The 21,672-nt window shown below is 37.3% G+C and overlaps 1 protein-coding gene across 2 annotated transcripts in view; it reads right to left on the bottom strand.

The window, feature by feature from the left end:
- LOC141432755 (probable Rho GTPase-activating protein CG5521) overlaps positions 1-18,347 on the bottom strand; it is a 38,011-nt gene extending 19,664 nt beyond the window's left edge. Inside the window, exons 1-17 of one of the 2 annotated variants that reach the window (XM_074094500.1) lie at positions 18,115-18,347; positions 17,705-17,815; positions 17,557-17,574; positions 15,315-15,486; positions 14,127-14,698; positions 13,619-13,912; positions 11,912-12,090; positions 10,890-11,033; positions 9,820-9,995; positions 8,853-8,935; positions 8,606-8,757; positions 7,388-7,562; positions 5,540-5,659; positions 5,355-5,456; positions 4,980-5,081; positions 4,180-4,418; positions 397-500 (exon numbers count right to left, since the gene is read on the bottom strand). In XM_074094500.1, coding sequence (XP_073950601.1) covers positions 397-500; positions 4,180-4,418; positions 4,980-5,081; positions 5,355-5,456; positions 5,540-5,659; positions 7,388-7,562; positions 8,606-8,757; positions 8,853-8,935; positions 9,820-9,995; positions 10,890-11,033; positions 11,912-12,090; positions 13,619-13,912; positions 14,127-14,698; positions 15,315-15,486; positions 17,557-17,574; positions 17,705-17,815; positions 18,115-18,220 — 2,849 coding nt within the window. In that variant the 5' untranslated portion in view covers positions 18,221-18,347. The remainder of the gene's footprint in view (positions 1-396; positions 501-4,179; positions 4,419-4,979; positions 5,082-5,354; positions 5,457-5,539; positions 5,660-7,387; positions 7,563-8,605; positions 8,758-8,852; positions 8,936-9,819; positions 9,996-10,889; positions 11,034-11,911; positions 12,091-13,618; positions 13,913-14,126; positions 14,699-15,314; positions 15,487-17,556; positions 17,575-17,704; positions 17,816-18,114) is intronic. The other variant, XM_074094502.1, reaches the window with a different exon arrangement.
- Positions 18,348-21,672: the final 3,325 nt, after the last annotated feature.

Here is a 21,672-nt window from a genome sequence, read left to right as displayed (position 1 = left end):
TATAAGATCCAATTAATGCTGAGCTGTGCAAATGACAGTTGCGGAAGCCACTCAGCTATTATGCTTGCCATGCCAGCCCCGCCCGACTCGGGCATTACTTAGGCCCCCATGTTACCTTATTGGAGGCAATGGCGATGGCGGATAATTAGCAGTGGACAACGGACCTAGCGCGCAATGGCACATTATGAATGGGATTGTTGAGCCACTCGCCACTGTTCATAATTTAGCCGAGTTTATACATAGTTGTAGTAAATATTGTCTTTAATAAACCATACATACATACATAAACTCATGCCTCTTTCCCAACGGGGTAGGCAGAGACTACGTCCTGCCAGTTAATGAACCAGAGTAGCATTATACGGCCAAATGACCTTTTGGGCTACAAAAAGTACATACCTGTGGGTGGGTGGTAGGGCCTCGGCTTCGAGACACCAGCCGGCCACCAGGTTGAAGGGTACGTGAATCTCTGTGTTGCCATTGAGCGTCTGGTTCGCGCTGATCTGCAACCACACACCTCATTCATCTCGCATCGCAATAATATGGCTATAGTCACTTAAGTATAAAAAAAAATAGTTAGAGATTCCGTCTGTTTTATATCAAAAGGGACGTTACTTTAAATTAGTACTAATCGATTTGGTCTAGTCGGTTAAGATTTCGAGGTTACATCACTTCAAAAATTAAATTGCCTTTGAAAAATCAGAGGTTTGGATTTTTGTTTTTATTGAATAATTCAGATCTGACAAAACATAAAAAAAAAGTTATCACCAGAAAAGCCAGAGCTCTGGAGCCTTTTTGTTTTTTTTGTCGTTTCATATCACCAGTGTAAGAGGCAGACACAAATATAAATTATATAGTTCACTAAAGTTCACTTTTACATCTGCCACATAACCAATCATACGGAAATAGACATTTTAGAAGCTAGCTCTCAAACAACAGTAATTGCTTATGCAAGGTTTTAATTTTTGGCAAACGAGCGATAAACATTAAGTAGGATAAGTACAAAAGTTATGTCTATGTACAATTCATTTTGGCATTTAATTCAATATCTGAGTCACTGAGTGTATTTTTACAGATAAAATATTACAATGGTATTAACATAAATAAACCTTAAAAATGTCACGCAAACACTTCTCAATTACAAACTTCTCATAGTTACAGCGGAAAATCTCTTGTAACATTCGTGAGAATGCGTTAAAATCACCAACAAAGTAGTGAAAGTCAAAAGGAACTTCAATAACAACATACATTTGTACGAAACAATAAAAACTTCAAATGAAGATATCGTAAACAGAACGACTGTCAATAAACAAATGAAAGTACCCACATTTCAAAGAATATTTTTTTTTTATTTGCAGGTTAAACAAATAAACACAGTTCCAAACATGCCATTGTTAAGATCGTAATATTCGACGCAATTTTAAAATATACCTTTCTCCTCAGCCTCCGCAGAAATCTCCCTCTTCCGCCTCCTCTTTCGCATTGGCAGTTTTTGAATACCTTCGAGTTGGACAACAGTTCGCACAGTCTCCGAAACACAGTACATATACACTCACATGTGCACCGCGTGTTGATTGCGGATAACACTGCACTTCAATATTATATTACTATTTCCCTATAATAGAGACTTAGACAATTAAATACCAAGGCTTAAACAATAGTAAATAAACAAGCGATTCGAGATGAACATGATTCATAAAACTATTGCTCTGTTACCAGATATCGACTGATAAATCCGTCAAGAGTGGTGTGTTTCCGATAAAAATTAACAGATGGCCGGCACCTATTGAATGACATGATTTATAACGTAGGTGCTAGCGAGACAACGGTATTTTAATACACATTTCACGTTTACGACGTTAGGTAAGCTAACGTTCTTACCTACGTAGCTTTACTATATTATTTGCAGGTACAAAATTATATTGCCCACTTTGTTTGGAATTAATAGCAAATATTGCGGCGAAAGACGCGGCGTCTCGCCCAGCGGCAAATAAAGTTTTGTATTTGATTTTATCTCGAATCGCCTCAACGCGTTCTGAGCATGAAGATAAGGAATTAAATTCGATTGGAACCGCGTTGTAAACTTTACCTAAGCAGTTACTATAGTAAATACATTGATGAATATGAGGCATTATAAAAGAGTAAAAACTGGAGTGGGTGCTTATATCAACAATGATGACATTACGACATCGTCTAACAGTTGGTTAAGTGACTACAAGGTCGTCAATACAGTAAAGTAACATTGGAATAGATAGACCATGTAATAAACATTTCATAATAACTTTACTGTTTAAAATGGTAAATGTAAAATTTGTAGATAACATAAACAAAATAAATAGATATAATAAAGAAAAGGTATATTTAAAGAATATTTGTAGAAAATTAAACTTATGTATTGATCAAGTGGACTATAAAAACTTTTATTATAATTTCGTTTATATTAATAACAACAAACATACATCTACAGATTCACCAATACACTTAAAGCAAAAACTAGGGAATGAAACTAGCATTTTGACCAACCAACGTGTAGTAGCGAAAGAAACCGGCTACGGCAAAGGGTACAATACCCTATTACTTTTTTCGAGCCTAGGCTAAAGAACATTAGTTCGTCGACATATTTACCCTGTAGCTCCCATAACAGCGCTCATTCTGCTTCCGAGTGCAGTGACAGTAGCCTATGTATTTTTCACCAAAATGTACAAGGTTTAAAAACAAAATCCAGCCAGATTGAAATGTTATCGTGCAAAACCAATATTGATATTTTCTGTTTTACTGAAACATTTTTAAAACACAATGAGGCGTCTATATTACAGGTCGACAAATAAAAAGTGGCTGCGTATTTTTGTAGGCGTCTGCATTTATGTAAAAAAAAAATCGTTAAATTCTCATAATATTGAGTGGATATCTAATATGTCTATAGAGTCACATTTTGAGACTTGTGGAATAATGTTGCCTGACCTAAACTGTGTAGTTGTGTGTATGTATAGGACGCCTGATGGTGACTGTGATTTATTCTTTAATCAGTTCAAGCTACTTTTAAGCAAATTAACACTTATATCACGATACTTAAAGCGGAAAGTTATCATTGCGGGTGATTTTAACATTAACGTTTTAGGTAATGACACAAAAAATAACACTTTTATTGCCACTTTAGCTAAATATAAAATAACTCATACTATAAATGAGCCTACCAGAATAACACCAAAATCAGAGACTTGCATCGATAACATTTTAACTAACACCAAGAAATATACCTCCAGCGTTCTGAATTTAGGAATATCTGACCATACAGAACAACTATTTAAATTACCAACAAGTTTCAGTTATAATCAAAAGTATTGGTATGTAAAAAGAAGAATGGATAGAATAGATTATTATTTAGATATAAATATATAAAAAAATATATGTCTCAAATCAGTTTTGTGGATATTTATAATGTATGTGATGCTAATACTGCCTATAGTAAATTTATATCCATCATTACACAAATTTTTAACTTATACATCCCGTTAGAAAGGGTAAAAGTAACACATAATAAAAAACCTAATTGGAAATCAAAAAGTATTCTCAAATCTAGTAAAAATAAGCTCAATATGCATATATTTATACAGAAAGGAAAATTCAATACAAAAAATCTCTACAGATACAAAAAATATTGTAAAGTTATTGTAATATTGTAAATGCCAGTCAAAAGTAATATCAAATAAAAAATACATAAATAACAGTACTAATAAGACCAAAGCTACATGGGGACTTAATAAACAAAATACTACAGCAACTAATTTATTGACTACTAAAATTTCTAGAATAGATATTGAAGATAAAAGTTACACAAATGCCTATGAAAAAGTAAGGCGTTTAATAGTTATTATATAAACCAAAATAAAGTAGACGCTAGTATTGCTGACTATAAATCTACAAGACAGGATGTCTGTAATAGTATATTTTATAATTATTTAAAAACTACTTATCCAACAGAACGCAGGCAGTTTTAATCGAAAGAGATAAAGTAAGACTATCAGAAGGTAACAATAGGGGTACCACAGGGAAGTGTGCTTTAAAAACATCCTTTGCTAGGTATGTATTCGATAGCTGCTTTTAATTCTGTGATATTATGTTCCAATAAATGGGGCCTTATAAAGGGTTAAGTATAGATATAGAAGTAGGATGTCACCTGACCTTGAGCAGCGTATCGTTGAGGTGTATGAGGTAGCTGTAGAGATGCGCGTGCGCGTGGGGGTCGCGCAGCTGGTTGGGGTCGCCGAGCGCGGCCAGCATGCGCCGCCACATGACGGCGGCCACGTCGGGCAGCCAGCCGCGCGCCGCGCCGCCCATCACCACGCCCACGCCCGCCGCACCCGCGCCCAAGCCCACGCCCACGCCCAGCGCGCCGTCGCTCGCGTCGTTCTCGGACCATTCTGGACATCAAAAACCAGCTTTATCTGCGGCTTCGCTAGCGTGAACCATTGGTTGGGTCATCCATGAATTACGTCACACATTTAGGGGAGGGGACACAGGAACAAAATAATTGCGATTTTTATAATAACAGATGTGACAAAGGAGAAGTGGAAGGGCTAAAAATGATCAAACTTAGTGTGACGTAGTTTATGGTATTGCATGGTCTTTATTAACGTTGCATGCAGAGCAACTTCACCAAGTCTCATGTCGCTAGACTTGGTGTGATTTTAGAATTTAATATAACATCCTATTCCCGAGTAAATGTTGTAATTAAAAACAACCTGGCTGATCCTTGCCGAGCCATCTACATAACAAGATTCTTTCAAATCTGTCATCTCTCAGTATGCCATCTCGCAAGGCGAAAGTTTTGTACCATATAGGTAATATAAATAAACAAATTCATGGCTTTCACGGCTGCCATGTAACTGTGACAATACCAGGATATAAATAGTACCAAATATGGTTGTGAATGACACTGGTTTTGACACTCCTGTTTTTTTTCAATTCCAAATTATACGTACCAACATTCCCTCCATCAGATGCTAGGTCTATTTGTAAGGGAGAGTCCTTGATGGAACTGCTTTCTACACCGCTAGATGGAGCTGGCGACGGTGATCGAGATTCTAAGAGAAAAACAACACTTTAAACTTGCAACTTTTTATTACATTACACATATCTGTTACGGGATGTATGAGAAAGCCAATATGTCAATTGAATTCATACTTTTTATAGCTTTTTAAATTTTCTAGGATTCCAATAGCTCATGCAGATAAAATGAGAATGCTTATATTCATTGTATACTTTTAGAGTAGCTTGAAAGCAAATAGTTTAAAGCACACAAAAAAATCATTCACAAACATTTAATTAAGTATTTTGACACGACTACGACTACATACCGCTAGCAGAGTCTCTTTCTTCGTGTTGCGAGGTATGTCGCAACGAGTCCAATGAATACCATCTCCTAGGTTTGTTGTTACTGGCAGGTTCTTTGGTTTCTTCTGTTAAAAGAGAAAAATAATAAAATTATAACAAAAAATATATATCATTCATCAAAAATATCACGGCATTAATGTGTGCGAACCTGTGGGTCTGTGTGCGTGCGCCTGTTTAGACAGGTGCGGGTCGGAGCGTGCGCGCTGTAGCCGCCGCGCGCTCGCGTCTTTGCGCGGATGACTCTCGTGCACGCCTTTGGGTGATTTGCCTGCGAAAAATTTAATCTATATATATAAAAGAAGAAGCTGACTGACTGACTGACTTATAGATCAACGCACAGCCCAAACCGCTGGGCCTAGAAACTTAAAATTGAGTACAGAGTTCCTTTTATGATGTAAATGAGCACTAGGAAAGGATTTTTAGAAATTCATCCCCTAAGGGGGTGAAATAGGGGGTGAAGTTTATATGGAATTTTCTCATTTCTGGACTTAGAAGTATGAAATTAGGTACATAAGTTCTCGATTACAATTAAAAATGATCTGTGTAGGTAAAATTGATCAAATTCTCCCCTAAAGAGGTAAAATGGGGGTGTAAAGTTTGTATGGAATTTTTCTCATTACTGGACTTAGCAGTATGAAAATTGGTATACTTACGGGGTCCTGATTACACATAAAAGCGATCTGCGTAGGCAAAGATAAAGAAAGAAGAAGTAGCTTTCGACTTATTAGGGGGGAGTTTCTATGAGACTTCCTTATTTCTAGATTTAAAAATATGACTGGTCACAATTTAAAATGGTCCGCATGGTGTTGGCGACTTCACTAGGGGAGGGGGTTTTTCATACAAAATGTACAACTAAAATGTGAACATTAAATTGATTTTTAAAATGATGTGTGAAATAAATTTACTAATAAGTATGCAGTACCTAACTTAAAGATTACTCATCGGGTTGTGCATAATAAAATCAATAATATTAAGGAAGCGTGATTTTTTGTTATTATCCGTTCTTATTTTTGTCTTTTACCTAATTTACAAAATATTACGTACAGTGCAATTTCGTACTTCGGATTCTAGAGTAAGATTCGGTTCTCACCGGAAGCACACGAAATAATTAATTTACTCTCGTACTTTGCATACAACTTTTCTTAAATTAGCTTCAAAACTGGTAAAAATGTTGAAGTACCTACGTAAACCGTAGTAGCTAAGTAAACTGTTACCTATCGTTTACGGGAGTACTTCGCTATACACACAGATCCCCATGTCACAATTATAACGGGGGTTAATTAAAACATATGCCTTTATAACTAAAGTACACACAAACTCAAACTCAAACTCAAACTCACAACATTTATTGACAAGAAAAACACACTACATCACAACAAAACACAGTAAAACATAAATAGGAAAAGAGAAGAAAATAAGATATTGTGCTGTAGCGGACGCGGACGAAGTCGCGGGCAAAAGCTAGTATATTATATGTTACGTTAGACTATACCTACATCGCTTCTAAGCATTTATTATTCATAATTACAGGCGGAATTTATTTTCAGGGAATGCTCAATTTTCCTATGAACATATAGCAACTGCAGTTGTACCATCGAGGACGTAATTGTTGAAGACATTCGTCATCTGACAGGAATTGTCTATTATCTATAATGTTGATTTATCATTATACATTTCAAAGTGTTTATTATATGCATTCCCTTCTAACCCTTTCAACTTTCTCAGTTTTCTCTTCCATAGTTAAGTATACCTCAGGTCGATTGTGGTATTGTATGTTATTGTTCAGATAAGTGTTAGTACCTCAGACAAAATAAACAATAAGAGAAATAAAATGGAATATTTGACATTATCTTCAACCCAGAAAACTAGCTTAATTATCAATGAAATGCAAAATTTGGTTTTTGGTTCGTTAGTTGCAGGCAACCTTGGTTCGTCAGCTGTAGGCGGGGTTCACTGGCAACGGGAAAGGCTAAAAAAGGCGGTTAGCAGTGGGTACCGTGCGGGCGTCCGTCGGCGGGCGGCGGCGGCGGCGCGGCGGGGCGCGGCAGCGGCGCGGGCGCGGGAGTGGCGCGCCGGTCGCGCCCGCGCCCGCGCGACTCGCTGCTGCTCTCGGACAGGTCCAGCGAGTACACGTGCCGCGCCAGCACGCGCGTCAGGGTCTCCATTGTTTTCTGTTGCAGACAAACGAATATGGATTGTTTTCAAAATATCACGCACAGGACTTATCACGCTATACATATCACGCTATTGCATTTCGGCAACATTACAGTGGCCGTGGTCACGAGTAGAAAATAAATATTACTCGTGTGTGCTAGCGTGATAAGTCCTGTGCGTGGTAGTTTGACTATGAGTGAAAATCACGAAAGTTTAAGACATTATATGGATAGTTTTATTTAGCCGGTGCGAGATATATCATGCAAGTTTCATTACATTCCTGAGCCGCATATGAATTTACCTTTACGGCAAAGGAAAATATCGTGATGAAACCTGTACAAACCTGCGAAACAATTCAATGGTATGTGTGAAGTTTCCAATCTGCACTGGGCCTGCGTGGGAAGTACAGCTCAAGCCATCTCATTAACGTTTTATCCACGTTACTAGAGTCAAAAAATTGTCCCCTAACGTCGATCAACGACCATGGATTGCCCTACTAATGACACCAAATGCAAAAGCAAACGCGCGTATTAACGCGTATTTGACAACTCCTGAATTTGCCATTTCCTAAAATATTATTATGAAAATATACATATACAGTCTGCACAGGGATGTTTTATTTTATTTTATATTTAATCGGTAGAAAATTGGATTTCCACTGATTTTTTAAAAAACACTCGATTTGAAAATTTGCACTTTAAAGTTGAATATTTTGCAAACAGATCACTGAATCGAAAAATCGTTGGAAGACCTATCCAACGATACCCCACGCTACAAGATTGAACGAGAAAAAAAAATCACCCCCACTTTACGTCTACGGAGGTACTCTAAAAATTTTTTTTTTATTTTTTTTATTGTACTATTTTGTCGGCATAGTTTACATATATATTCGTGCAAAATTACAGCTTTCTAGCATTGATAGTCCCTAAGCAAAGCCGCGGACGGACGGACAGCCAGCCAGCCAGACAGACAGATAGACATGGCGAAACTATAAGGGTTCCGTTTTTGCCATTTTGGCTACGGAACCCTAAAAAGGAAGAAATTAAATCAGTATGCATACCGCCCATTCTTTTATCAGATCTTCCCAGTGTGTCAGCCGCGTGAGCAATTCCATAAAGTTCTGCCACAACTCTGGTTTCACTGCCACGTTGAGGTTCGCTTTTATCCACGTCACTATCAACGTTTGGAACAACGCCGGCGCTAAGAATCCTCCTGCAAATTAATAAACATTCCATTATGTTGCTGTCAAATAAAATAGACACTAAAAACTTACTTATAGACATTATATGTAGTGTTTTAAAGTTTACCTAAAGACTCCTGTTTCCTCTTTGGCGGTACTTTGGTTAAGACGAGCGATGTTATTTGCAGCAACACCAACAACAGTTGCTCCCTGTAAGAAAAAAAAATACTGAAAGTTGACAGAAAGGAAACACTAAACTGGCGCTGCCCCCGAATTGCGTCATTAACCTCTTCACCGCCACAGAACAAACGAAATGCGTGCTCTGTACGCCACACAAAAACCAGCGACAAATCAACTTGATTTTTAATTCCATTGCAGAAGAATTAATTTCGAGTTGAATGTTGGTTATGTATAGATGACACGCGTGTGAGACATTCCATTGGCTATCACGACTGGATGACTCTGGCGGTGAAGAGGTTACGGATGTTTTAATATTTGGAAGGTAACAATAACAATCTTACAAATATACTAGTATTATATTTACTCACAAATGTGATGAAAAACATTGTATGTTGCACGGGCGGTACTGGAATTCCGAACATCGATTCATTAATTCTAATAAACTCTCGTTCGTAATTCTTTATTAAGAGCCCTTAAGACACAATGTGCGCATTCCTAACGGCCGGCAACGCACCTGTGATACCCCTTGTGTTGCATACAGGTGTATGGGCGGCGGCGATTGCTTCCCTCAGGTGACTCGGATGCTCGTTTGACCCCTCTTACATACTTTTGCAGGTGGTGTGACCGTAGGACCTTGTGCAAGGTCCGCCCGGATTGCTACCACCATCTTGCTCGCTAATCCTGCCGTGAAGCAGCAGTGCTTACACTGTTGTGTTTCGGCGTGGAGAGTAAGACAGCCGGTGAAATTACTGGCACTTGAGGTTTTTAGGCCTCTAGGTTGGCAACACATCTGCAATCCCCCTGGTGTTGCAGGTGGATATGGGCGGTGGTGATCTCTTACCATCAGGAGACCAACTTGCTCGCTTGCCATCCAGTCGAAGAAAAAAAAAGAACTGACATTGGTATGTACTAACCAGGAGCCGGCGTCCATAGCGACATGCATCACCATGTACCGGTAGATATTGAGCACGCGCTTGCACGTGTCGGTCTGTTCCTCGAGCAGCGGCTGCGGCCCGCCCGGCGGCGCCACCGGCGACGGCGCCGCCAGGAACACGTTCGCCGCTTGCGTCATGAACACTTGCAGGACGTTCTACAACAAATCATTACATTTATTTATTTATTCATCTATAAAAATTACAGCATTACAGTTATAAAACGAATGCGCTATAAAATTCAATCCTACTAATATTATAAATGTGAAAGTTTGTGTGAGTGAGTGAGTGAGTATGTTTGTTACTTTTTCGCGCTTAAACGGCTGGACGGATTTGGATGAAATGGCGGAAAGTTAGTTATACCATAAAAAACAGAACAACTTTGCAGGCACTTGAGAATCTACATGATCTGAAATTATTTACCTTATGAGACTCGAGCGGGTGGATTAAGATTATTTATTGTTTTGGGAAACATACAGTGCACAATTGATTACAGTCACACACACATATTTACACACACACACGCACGCACAGTTTATTACGATCTGTTATAACCATTGAATAGATATACACAAGTGGAAATGTCATAAGGCCCGGTTCGTACCGTAACCAGTCACCAGATTTTCTTGATAAGTGCATCAAATGTTTACTGCGACAGGGTTCTACTGAGTGTCACGCACGAGCTTGTCTTGTCAAGGTTATAGCCTCACTGCCTATCGTAGCATCGTTCCTATTTGTTATTTGGTTCGGCTGATGAGGTTACATAACAACATCAAATCAAAAAAAATATGACCTTTGGAGCGTACTGAAAAAGTGCAGTAAAGGTACTCAAGCGATAAGCCCGCCTATTTTTTACTATGTACAATCGAGTTCATAAACTTGTGAGCAAAATTTTAATGGCGTAGAAGCGTGTTCAGATATTTTTGATCAAATTTTTGCTCACAAGTTTATGAACTAGACTATAATTTTCTTACTGTGTACCTGTTTTCTGTATCGCGTACTATTTGTGGTGTACAATAAAGAGTCATTATATTGTATTGTATTGTACTCACTTGTAGTCCGGCCCGAACCATAACGTTGTCGCGTCCGACGGCGCCGAGGTAAGAGTCGTTGCGCAGACGCCGCGGCGGCGCGCCCGGCGACCCGCCCTGCTGCTCGTACGTGTGCTCCAAGAGGAACGGCGGGATCTCGCTCACCTGTGCCCAAACGAAAACCTATTAACCTGCGGTCGCATTGTCTAAAGCTCTGACGTTGGCGATCGCATTCACCATCTCTTTTTACACTTATTTTATACCTACAGAATGACAAAAAAGAAGTGAAAACGATTTTGATATTGGAATCAATCAGCTTGGGCGCTTTAGGTAATACGGTCTCTGATGTCAAACATGGGCTCGCTGCCAGCGGAGAAATATACAAATTACTCGTACATTCCGCCGCAGAAATGGATGAACGGTGGCTTCTTATACTCAGCGGTACAACATTTGGCCCATACAAAATTACCTAGTAATATATACATTTGAGGGCCAGATTTTTGACCGCTCATTATAGTTATCGACAGATATTGATGATTTTTACTTCACTCGTTTTGTATCACGTCAAGTTATTTAATAGAAAATTTGTATTCCATGCATACATCCTATTGTGCTTTAGTGATGTAACGAATGACATTTTTTGAAGATTCGCGAATGCGAATGCGAATATCTGCTACGCTATATTCAGTTTTTCGTTTTGGCGCCAAATTGTCTATGGCAGTCTCGTTCGAACGAAGTGCGTTCCGTTTGTACTTTGTTCCGAGAATTACCCAGTTTATACGAACGCATCGCAAAGTAAATAAATAAATAATACCAAATGATTAAGTGAACACTGATAGATAATGTGATTACGAGATTAAGTTATTTTTTTGTATAAAAAAACATAAGAAATGAATGTATTTTGATTTTACTAACCTATCTGTTATCTAATAATTGTATTTTTTCTGATATTCATATTCGCAAAACATTCGCGGAAATTTTGCGAATGCGAATGCGAATATGCAAAAATATGCGAATATTCGTTACATCACTATTGTGCTTACGTTCATTTGTATCCAGTCTTTATAGAGGGCGATGACGCGGCGCGCGGCGGCGGCGTGCGCGAAGGGCAGCAGGAACGCCTGCCGCAGCACTTCTGCCGTGAAGTCGACATATTCGCGCGACCAGCCGCACAACACGTCCCGGACTACTTGCTCGCTGTTCAGCTCCTCTGTCAGACCACCTGAGAAGAGCGCTATTAATTAAACAAACTATACTGGCGTTGTTGAGCTAGCGTTTCAACCGCTACATCCAGTCAAGGGCATAAATATTTATACAGCTACTAGCCTGTTGCCCGCGACTCTGTCCGCGTAGTATTCGTTTATCGCTATCCCGCGGGAGCTATGAAATTTTCCGGGGTAAAAACTATCCTATGTCCTTACCCGGGACTCAAACTATCTGTATACCGAATTTCATCTAAATCGGTTCAGCGGTTTAGACGTGATTGAGTAACAAACAGACAAACATCTACACAAACTTTCACATTTATAATATTAGTAGGATAGCATTAAATATATGTAGACATCGACCTTATAGTTAGTGGCATAAAGGTGTATAGATATATTTGGCGTCTTGGGAATGTAAATATGACTGTATTTAGCCCTTGACTGTACCAGATAGGGTTGCATACATTGAAAAAATGGGTCGGATCGAGCTTAACGATTTTGTAAAACTACTAGACTTTACCCGCGGCTTCACACGTAAACCACTATAATATTTTTCACCTATGATGAGTTCTGTGGCGTTTCGAGTTTGACAGCTTTAGAGGTGTACGATTTATCGAGTGAACTATCGATTTTTCTAAGAGTTATTAGTGCCTATTTTTGGAGAAGTTGCATTATATTTTAAAAAATAATATTTTTCCAGTTTTCCGCCCACCGGGCCACTGTTTTCTCGTTCTCGCTCGAAAAAATCCCTCAAACGAATTACAAAATCCCGACTCTGGGAGTACAAAACAGTCTTTTTAGACCGTTTCGGCATTTTGCCAAAAAATAACCACAAACTTAACGAGAAACAGTAACAATAATAACAGAAATGAACAATAACAAAATACAATCCAAAGAAAATGCAACGGAAACTCAACTCGTATACAAGGCAGACGCACTCGTACTGACAGTGATACTGACAAGCACTGGCCACAAGAGGCACAAGATGGCTGCAGCCGTGTTCCAATAGCCGCGTTTACAAAATCTTGCAAGTTTTGTTTAAAAAATTAAAATATCTTAGTGTTCATTGTTATTGGATAATGTTGTGTCACGTCACTACTCTGTTCCGTTTCATACATTGCGTCAATCAAAAAAATAAATACTTTTCAATCATAGTCGATGGAGTCTATTTAATGGACACTGATATTGCTATATATTTTTAAAAAGTACAGTTTTACATTTTTTAGATTAATTCCGGAATAACTAAATTTCCATTGGAATTCCCAAAAATTAGATACCTACAGCAACAATGTCAGGACAAGTTGCCTATAATAATATGTAATTCTAGATCTCCAGCTATCTACATACCAAATTCCATCCAAATCCGTTTAGCCGTTTTAGCGTGAAGGATTAACAAATATACATGCATAACAAATATATAGCATTCGTATTTGTTCCTGTTTGCATTCTCCCTGCATGGAAACTAAGGACAAAATAACTAGAAACTAGTGACCCGTATCCATATAAATGAACCTTATTTTATAATAAAACAAATGAAGTACAAACCTGAATCCAGACTAGGATGGGGCGTGTTAGATGCAGAATCATGGGAAGAAGCTCTGCTGGAATCTGAAGGTTGTCCCACAGTGAACGAAGTCTCTTCCTCATGGTGCATCGAGATAGCCGGAGTGGGCGTGAAGGAGGGCGGGGCATGCGAGCCCGTGCTAGTCATTGAGGAGGGCTGGCCGCCGTCGCTGCCCGCCTTTTTCATAAAATGGGCGTAGTTGGCCACCCATTTGATCAAAGTCACTCGGCATAGCACGAAGTCGTCCTCTAGAATGTTATGTTGGACTGGTAGCTCTGAAATTTACAAGATACTTTTTTAATACCTAAATATTTACATGTGACAAGAAGGAGTAAGCTTGGTATCTACTGTGTCTCTTTGGCATATAGTGGATGATTATGTTATTTAAGATTCATTGAGATTTGTGAGTTGTGAAAAAAAAAACAGAGTATCATGCAGTACTCTGTAATTTTTTTTTTACTAACATAAATGGAGATTTGTCCTGCGTACCTAAATTTGGTTTATACAGAGAGTTTTTGTGGTTGTACTGCGGGCAGATGACTGGAAGATAATACAGCTTGAATTTTTCCAGTAAAAATGCGAAACATCTCATAGACTTGGTGTGAGATCTATCCTTCCACTGTATTTTCGTCACCGACGCGGCCATTCCGTCCAGCAATATTTCAAAGAAGTGCCTGGTCTCATTATCAATAGCCTTTTCATTGGCACTTGGGGGCAACAAAGGCAGCACCTCTACACTTTGTACCGGATTTAAAGCGTTTGTATCATGGAAGATGGATGCTGATACATTCGCTAGTTTACCCATGAAGCCGGTAGTTTGTTCTACAACTACTTTCTTGGCATTATCAGATGTTGAACTAAAGTTGGGGTGGTGTAATATATCCTCCATGCTAAAATCTCCTGATTCTTTAGCTACATTTGTTTCATATGGCTTTGCCTTGAGTGGGGATCCGCTTGATAATATGAATGGCTCAGGAAGGCCAGGAACCAGGGATGCAAACATCTTGTGAACTTCGATGGGTGCATTGTCACCAAGTGCTTGATACCACAGCAGGAAATACCTTCCAGACAAATTAGACATAATTTAGTATTTTAAAAGGCAGCACACAATCATAAAACCTGTATGTAGATAAATAATAAAATACTAAAAAAAAATACATTTATCTAATCAAATAATTTACAATATTAAAACATTCCTGAGAAGGAACTATACTCGATATTGTGGTCCAGTTGATCCGGTTGTCCAGAGGGTAGAGATAAATAAAATTGTGTACATATATACCAAAATTTGTGAAAGAAAAAAGTGTGTCTGTTTCCCACTATAAAGCTATCAGGGCTTCACTTCTAGAAGATAGGTTATATTTTTATTGTAAGTTAAACTATATTCTTGTTATAATGTACTCATAACCCGTTTGGTGTCGGGTTAGAATTACACCTCTCCATTTCTTCCGTGGATGTCGTAAGAGGCGACTGAGGATATAGGTTAAGGTATACCGTAGGCGACAGGCTAGCAACCTGTCACTATTGTACCGTTTTTGTCAAACTTTAAACTTAAAATTGCTAAAAGTAGCTCCGAAGCAGTAACGTTTTATGTGCTCTGCCTACCCCGTTTTGGGAATACAGGCGTGATGTTTGTGTGTGTGTGTGTGTGTGTGTGTGTGTGTATAATGTACTCACCTTATTGACTCAGCTCTCAATTTGTGCGAGTTTCCACTATGGAGGAGCTTGGAGAATATCCTGGTGAGGGAATGCAGTTGCCATCGTTTTCCTATCAATTCTGGCAAGAGGCATAATACTTTCTCTAGAAGGGACAAGGCCCCTTCTAACTCTTCTCTACCAGCTTTATGTACTAAAATAAACAAAAATATATGAGTAAATTGTATTTATTTATAATGCCATTAGTATGCATAACATTTCCATTGCTGTTAGTTGCTTATTTTTTAGCCCATATCACATCTCCACTATGAATGATTAGCAACTTTGATTATGGTTTCGATATGTTCTTAGTTTAACAGCCAATCAAACCATCCTTAATAACTGTAACTAGTTGTTAGATGAAAGGGTATGATGAAAAAGCTTTATTTAAGCTAAGCCCATATTCATATCAAAAACCTTGAAAACATTTACCAGCTCAATATTAAAAACCACCTTAAAGTTATTAAATAGCAAAGAGCTTTACACAATGGTCTTACATTCTTATTGTTAGTGATATAATAATTAACACCTGAATCTATTAGACCTAACTACCTTAATGACTCATAAATTGTGCGATGAGTCACTTACTTTGTTTTTGCCAGGGTTCAGAGTTTTCATAGCATGCTAAGACAAAAGCAAACAACTGTAGTTGACAATACTCATAATTTTCAAATTCATTTCTTACCTTACTCATTTATTTATTTATTTCCAACATCTGCAAGTTAACAGTAATAACCAAAACACTTACACATTAGGTTAGATCTCACATAGAAACAATAAAATACTAGGTATCAATAACAAAACATCTTGAAAACACAAAACCTAACCTACTTAATTATAAGTACTGAAATATTTATATCAGGTTTATTTTACATACTCATATTCATTACTTTATTTAATCTGGAAATCATTTTATTATTTACATTACAAATATTATTCATTATTATGATGGAATGGCCAGTAATTATTATTTTAAGATTTTAAACAGCCCATCTGACTTAATGAATTGAATAGATTAGAACTCCATACTTGTGTCCATCTCACTTTTATAGCCTACTAGCTTTTGCCCGTGGCTTCACTCACATGGAATTTGGTTATCACGCATGGTTCCCTCTGGAACTGTGCATTTTTCCGGGATAAAAGGTAGCCTATGTCACTCTGGGGCCCTTAAACTATTGCTATGCCAAAAGTCACGTCGATCCGTGGCTCTGTTCTGATGTGAAAGACGGACAAACATACAAACACACACACTTTCACATTTATAATATTAGTATGGAGAGTACCAAAGAATGCTTTTCAATTGTCCGGGTCCTCATGAGCCTGTGATTGGAGTTCCATACTGACAATGTTATAATAATATAGGCCATTAAGATCATGGTGCCAGTTACTTTTTTTTCATATAAACATATTTCGTGATCAAATACATTAATGAGTATGAGAAAGAGTTGAATTTTAATGTTAATATCAACTCTGTAGTTCACTTTTCTCTTAGCATGCTATGAAAACTTGGTTATTACAGTTATTACCTGTACATTACACATAGTAAACTTATTTTTCCTTTAAACCATAAGTTCTCTTTGACTACCTACTGTGGCATGCCAAATTTCATTTTTCAATAATTAGTAAGATTTTCATTCATCATTCCTTTTCACAATAAATATTAAGGTATCAATGATAATGATGATGGCAAAAAAAGTAAAAGCAATTAAGTATATGAGCTCCACTTTTGTTTATGGAGTAGTTAGTTGCGACTACAAAAATATAGGTAGGGTGGGTTAGGGAAAATTTAGACAAAAAAAGTAATCCATTTTTTTTTAAAGAATTTACAGCTTAATTCCTTTACAGTTTTAACACCTGATTCATTCATGATGTCTGTTATTAATGATTTTAGAAACACCTCAACTCACCCTATAAAATGAATATTCAATACACTAGCTACTCAAATGGATGATTTTTATGACTCTAAAGTTGTATAATGCCTGTAATGAAATGATAAGATATTTTGTCCAGTAGTTAGGTAAGTTGATGCCAGCAAACTGACATGACCATGAGTTTGATGTTTATAAAAAAAAGATCGCTATATTGAATGTGTGCATGAAACCATAGGGGACTAGTTCCTTTGGCTCACAGTGGTCTCTAGTCGACCATTGCACTGAATAGAAATATAAAGTAACAGAATGTAATGGATAAGGTGTGGTGTGATATGATTATACCCATAACTCACCAAGATGAAACGGAAGTTCTGTATGGTACAAACAGAAAAACAATAATAAGTAAATATTCAAGAATGTCATAGATATCCAAACAACAATATATCAAGACTAATTGTATTATACACAAAAACAGAAGAAAAAGGAAGGAAATCAAATTACCTCTTTGGCGAAGATTATTTTCTGCTTGAATAAAGTTATCATACAGTATAAAATAGACATGGCTGAAATTGGCTTCAAAATATGATTTGGCTTCATCGGTGTCAATATGCTCTGAAATAAAAGAATACTTATTACTCAGTGTCACATTCATGTTTGAAAACCTGATATATGCTAAGCTTTCATCTCTTGTCATAAGAGCACTCGCTGAATATGTAAAAAACATAATGCAAGAATTATTTGCACGCCAAAGAGAAGTAAGCCGAGGCGTTCCAATTACAGTTATTTCCCACTAATTAGCATGTTAAACGGAATGTAGCATACAGGACACATAGAAATGCTCTAACTAGTCTAGTAGCTGACTAACAATATAATTATCATACCAAAAACCGAAAAACGCGTAAATATCTCACCTAAAACAATTTTTAAGTGCTTTAGTCGGGTTGCAGAATCCTTTTTAGAATCCTGTATCTTAACTGTTGATTTCTTAACATCTTGATGAGATTTCTTGGTAAACATGTCGGTATTTATACTATGCAGTCATAACGAATATTTTCTTCATCTTTGTAAAGAACTAAATAGCTTTTCACATTGTTTTTTTCAGAGTTTTCACTCCCATTTTGACATATGAGAAACGGAATCTTGAGAGTTGGTTGACGTAAACAGTACGTTTGTTTTTAAGACAACGGTACTTATTGATTCAGCCACATCTTAAAAAACCGTAAGTTTAAAACAAAATAAAAACACATTAACATATCCAATAAGTTTATAGTATAAATGGGAAAATTCAATCAAGTTTCGAAGTTAGAAATTTCCATATTTTAATCAATATTTGTAGTGGCATTGAATAGGCAGCTTTATTGGGCGTTCCCAGTTTGGCGCGAAGTTTAAATGACATGTAACTTTTGAGAGTATATTTTCGAATACAAGGAAAGAGACAATGTATAATTAAATAATAATACACATTTTCGTAATCATTGATCATGTTTCACGAAATTAATTCTTTTTTTAAATAATTTTGCACAGTTGTCATTTTGAGGTTATTTCGGGCCCCGCCATAAAAATTGTATAAGTAGATAATTTTACTGATTGTACAGTCACCAGCACCGATATCTAACACAAGAAGCGTGCATAAATATCTGATACGGCTCTATTTCTAGGGCCGGAAGGACTTGTCAGATATTTTTGCGCGCTCCGCTGTGGCAGATATTAATGCTGGTGGCGGTACATACACAATCAATGAAAATGGCGATAATCTTTTATTCACAAACGCCGCGAATGAGGGGTTTCCAGAGTAAATAAAGAAAATACTTTATCCCTAGAGATTAATAAAGAGCTTGAGTCCCGATATGCAAAGACTAAAGTAACATTTTAAGAGCATGTTTGTTTAAATTTTGAAAAAAAAAACGATCGTAGCAAGTACATAATATTATGTATATCAAATTAATAAGGAAAACTATTTTGGCTAAGTTTACTCGTGAATTATGTATCTATAGTTTAAGATGAAATAGACCTAACTTATGATAATAAGTATTATATCAAGTACCTACAGCACTACTTTCAGTTATCATTTATATATAACGTATTGTAATTGTAAAAACATTGGCGGCAGATCCGCTCTATTATTTTGAAACATCACAACAAGTATAGATGTTATTTTAATTGTGGCCGTACCTAGATAGTAAATGAAAGGGCCTTTTGCTGAGGTATTTATGAATATATTCCGACCGGATGGCCAAGTAGTTAGAGAGCCTGACTACGAAGCTGGTCCCGGGTTCGATTCCCGGTCGGGGCAGATATTTGTATGAATAATAGGAAGGTTTGTTATCGGGTCTTGGAAGTTTAATATGTATTTATATAAGTATGTTTTTATCTATATAAGTATGTTTACCCGTTGCCTGTATCTATAGTACCTACAAGCTTTGCTTAGTTTGGGACTAGGTCAATTGGTGTCAAGTGTCCCATGATTTTTTATTATTTTTTATTATGCTGGTTAATTTAAGCTTGTCTGAGCCTGCGTAATACCGCTATGCTAGGTAATAAAATCATGGGAAAACCTAATTGGTATCAAGAAGGTATCAAGAGATAAACGTAAGAAGCATAATTAAGTGTAAGTAGTTTATTTATGTATTTAGGGCAACACAGAGAGCGGGTGCGGGTCGTGCGCGGGCCCGCGACGGGCATTTGCATGGCGGTATATGGACGCCTTCACACAGAACACGGGCGCGGGTCGTCGCCCGTCGCCCGTCGTCACAAACAGGCCGAGCGCAGAGTTACCAACTCTCAAAAATATTTATCCCTAAAGCTTAAGTTAAAAACCCCTAAAGCTCGATTTTAATGAAAATTTGTACTTTAATAAAGTTGAATATTTCGCAAACAAATCACTGAATCGAAATATCGTCTTAGTAACACCCTAATGGTTTTCATTGAAAAGACCCCACATTATAGGGTTGGATGAGAAAAAAAAAACCCCTACTTTACGTCTATGGGACGTACAAAAAATTTTTTTTTTAAGTTTCATTGTACCATTTTGTCGGGATAGTTTTCATATATATCCGTGCAAAATTACAGCTTTCTAGCATTGATAGTCCCTGAGCAAAGCCGCGGACTGACAGACAGACAGACAGACACGGCGAAACTATAAGGGTTCCGTTTTTGCCATTTCGGCTACGGAACCCTAAGAACCGTATTCATGCGCAGTAGCTAGTTCATTTTGGCAAGAATAAAATCTAAGTATTTTATTTTTTTAATTAATTGGTAGTACAGAAAAATCTGTAATTTTTTTCCATTGACTAGTATAAGCTTAAAAAAAAATCAGCCACTTTTAAAAATTTCATCCATCGCCCATCATTACATAAATTGGATTTAATTAAGTAAGTAAATAAAGTTTGACCTTGGTGCGCAAGCGCGTTTGTCGTTTTCCACATATATCTCGCGGCACTGTATAATTCTGTGTTGAGTTGACAAAAATGTCGTATCTATTATTGGTTCTATAACTGTTTTAATTTTTAAACAATTTTTGTCGTCAAAATTTTTTTGCGGGGTCTAAGATTTAAGCAAAAGTCGTCACTTCTAGGGACTAAGTCACTAAACTGGCAACATTGATAGCCGCTGCGGGTCCGACCCGCTCTCTGTGTGAATACAACGAACCGCGCGGCTCACACGGCGGACACGACCCGACCCGACCCGCGCGCGCTTTCTGTGTGTGCTGCCCTTTAAACCCGCAGTCACGTGCATTAAAATGTAAATATTTCCTTATTTCCATTAGTTGATATATATCATTCTTTTTTTTAAACTAATTACACAACATAGGTATCCAAAAATGTCTACTTATTGCAATAAAGTACTTGTACAGTACAATATTTGTAGTAGAGCTAAGTAAGCAACCTCGATCATAATATTGTTAAGTACATACTTATGCGCTATTGGCCTCAATTTATAAATATAGTACCTACCTGGGCGACCGAGCTTTTGCTCGGGCTAAATATCGATAATAAGCGTTTTCCCACAAATATTAAGACCAAGCTAGATCGATTTGTCATCCCCGAAAACCCCCTATACATACCAAATTTCACCGAAATCGTTGGAGCCGTTTCCGAGATCCCCGAAATACTTACTTATATACATTTATAATTGCAAGAATTGCTCGTTTAACGGTATTATAATTAGATATAATAATTTATAAATACATAAATATTCATAAATACATTATATTTACACACTGACACTTTCCGAAAATAGAGTAGACATTAAGGTGTAGACTTAGTACTTGTCATTGGATGTGCTTTGAGTTCTACGCGTTATTTTATGGCTAAGGTGCAGTATACAATGTACTTACTACTATTGGGCAATAAGTAATCGAAATAAATTACGATATTGAATAAACATTGAACGTAAATAAATAAATAAATAAACGTGATCTTTTAGTTAGTATACGGTGTGGTTAAAGTTGTAGTGTGAGCTGAACCTTA

Source organism: Choristoneura fumiferana, chromosome 11 (assembly GCF_025370935.1).
Source record: "Choristoneura fumiferana chromosome 11, NRCan_CFum_1, whole genome shotgun sequence".
Taxonomy (NCBI): Eukaryota; Metazoa; Arthropoda; class Insecta; order Lepidoptera; family Tortricidae; genus Choristoneura; species Choristoneura fumiferana.
The sequence above is the reverse complement of the archived record's forward strand: the minus strand, read 5'-3'. Positions and strand labels throughout refer to the sequence as shown.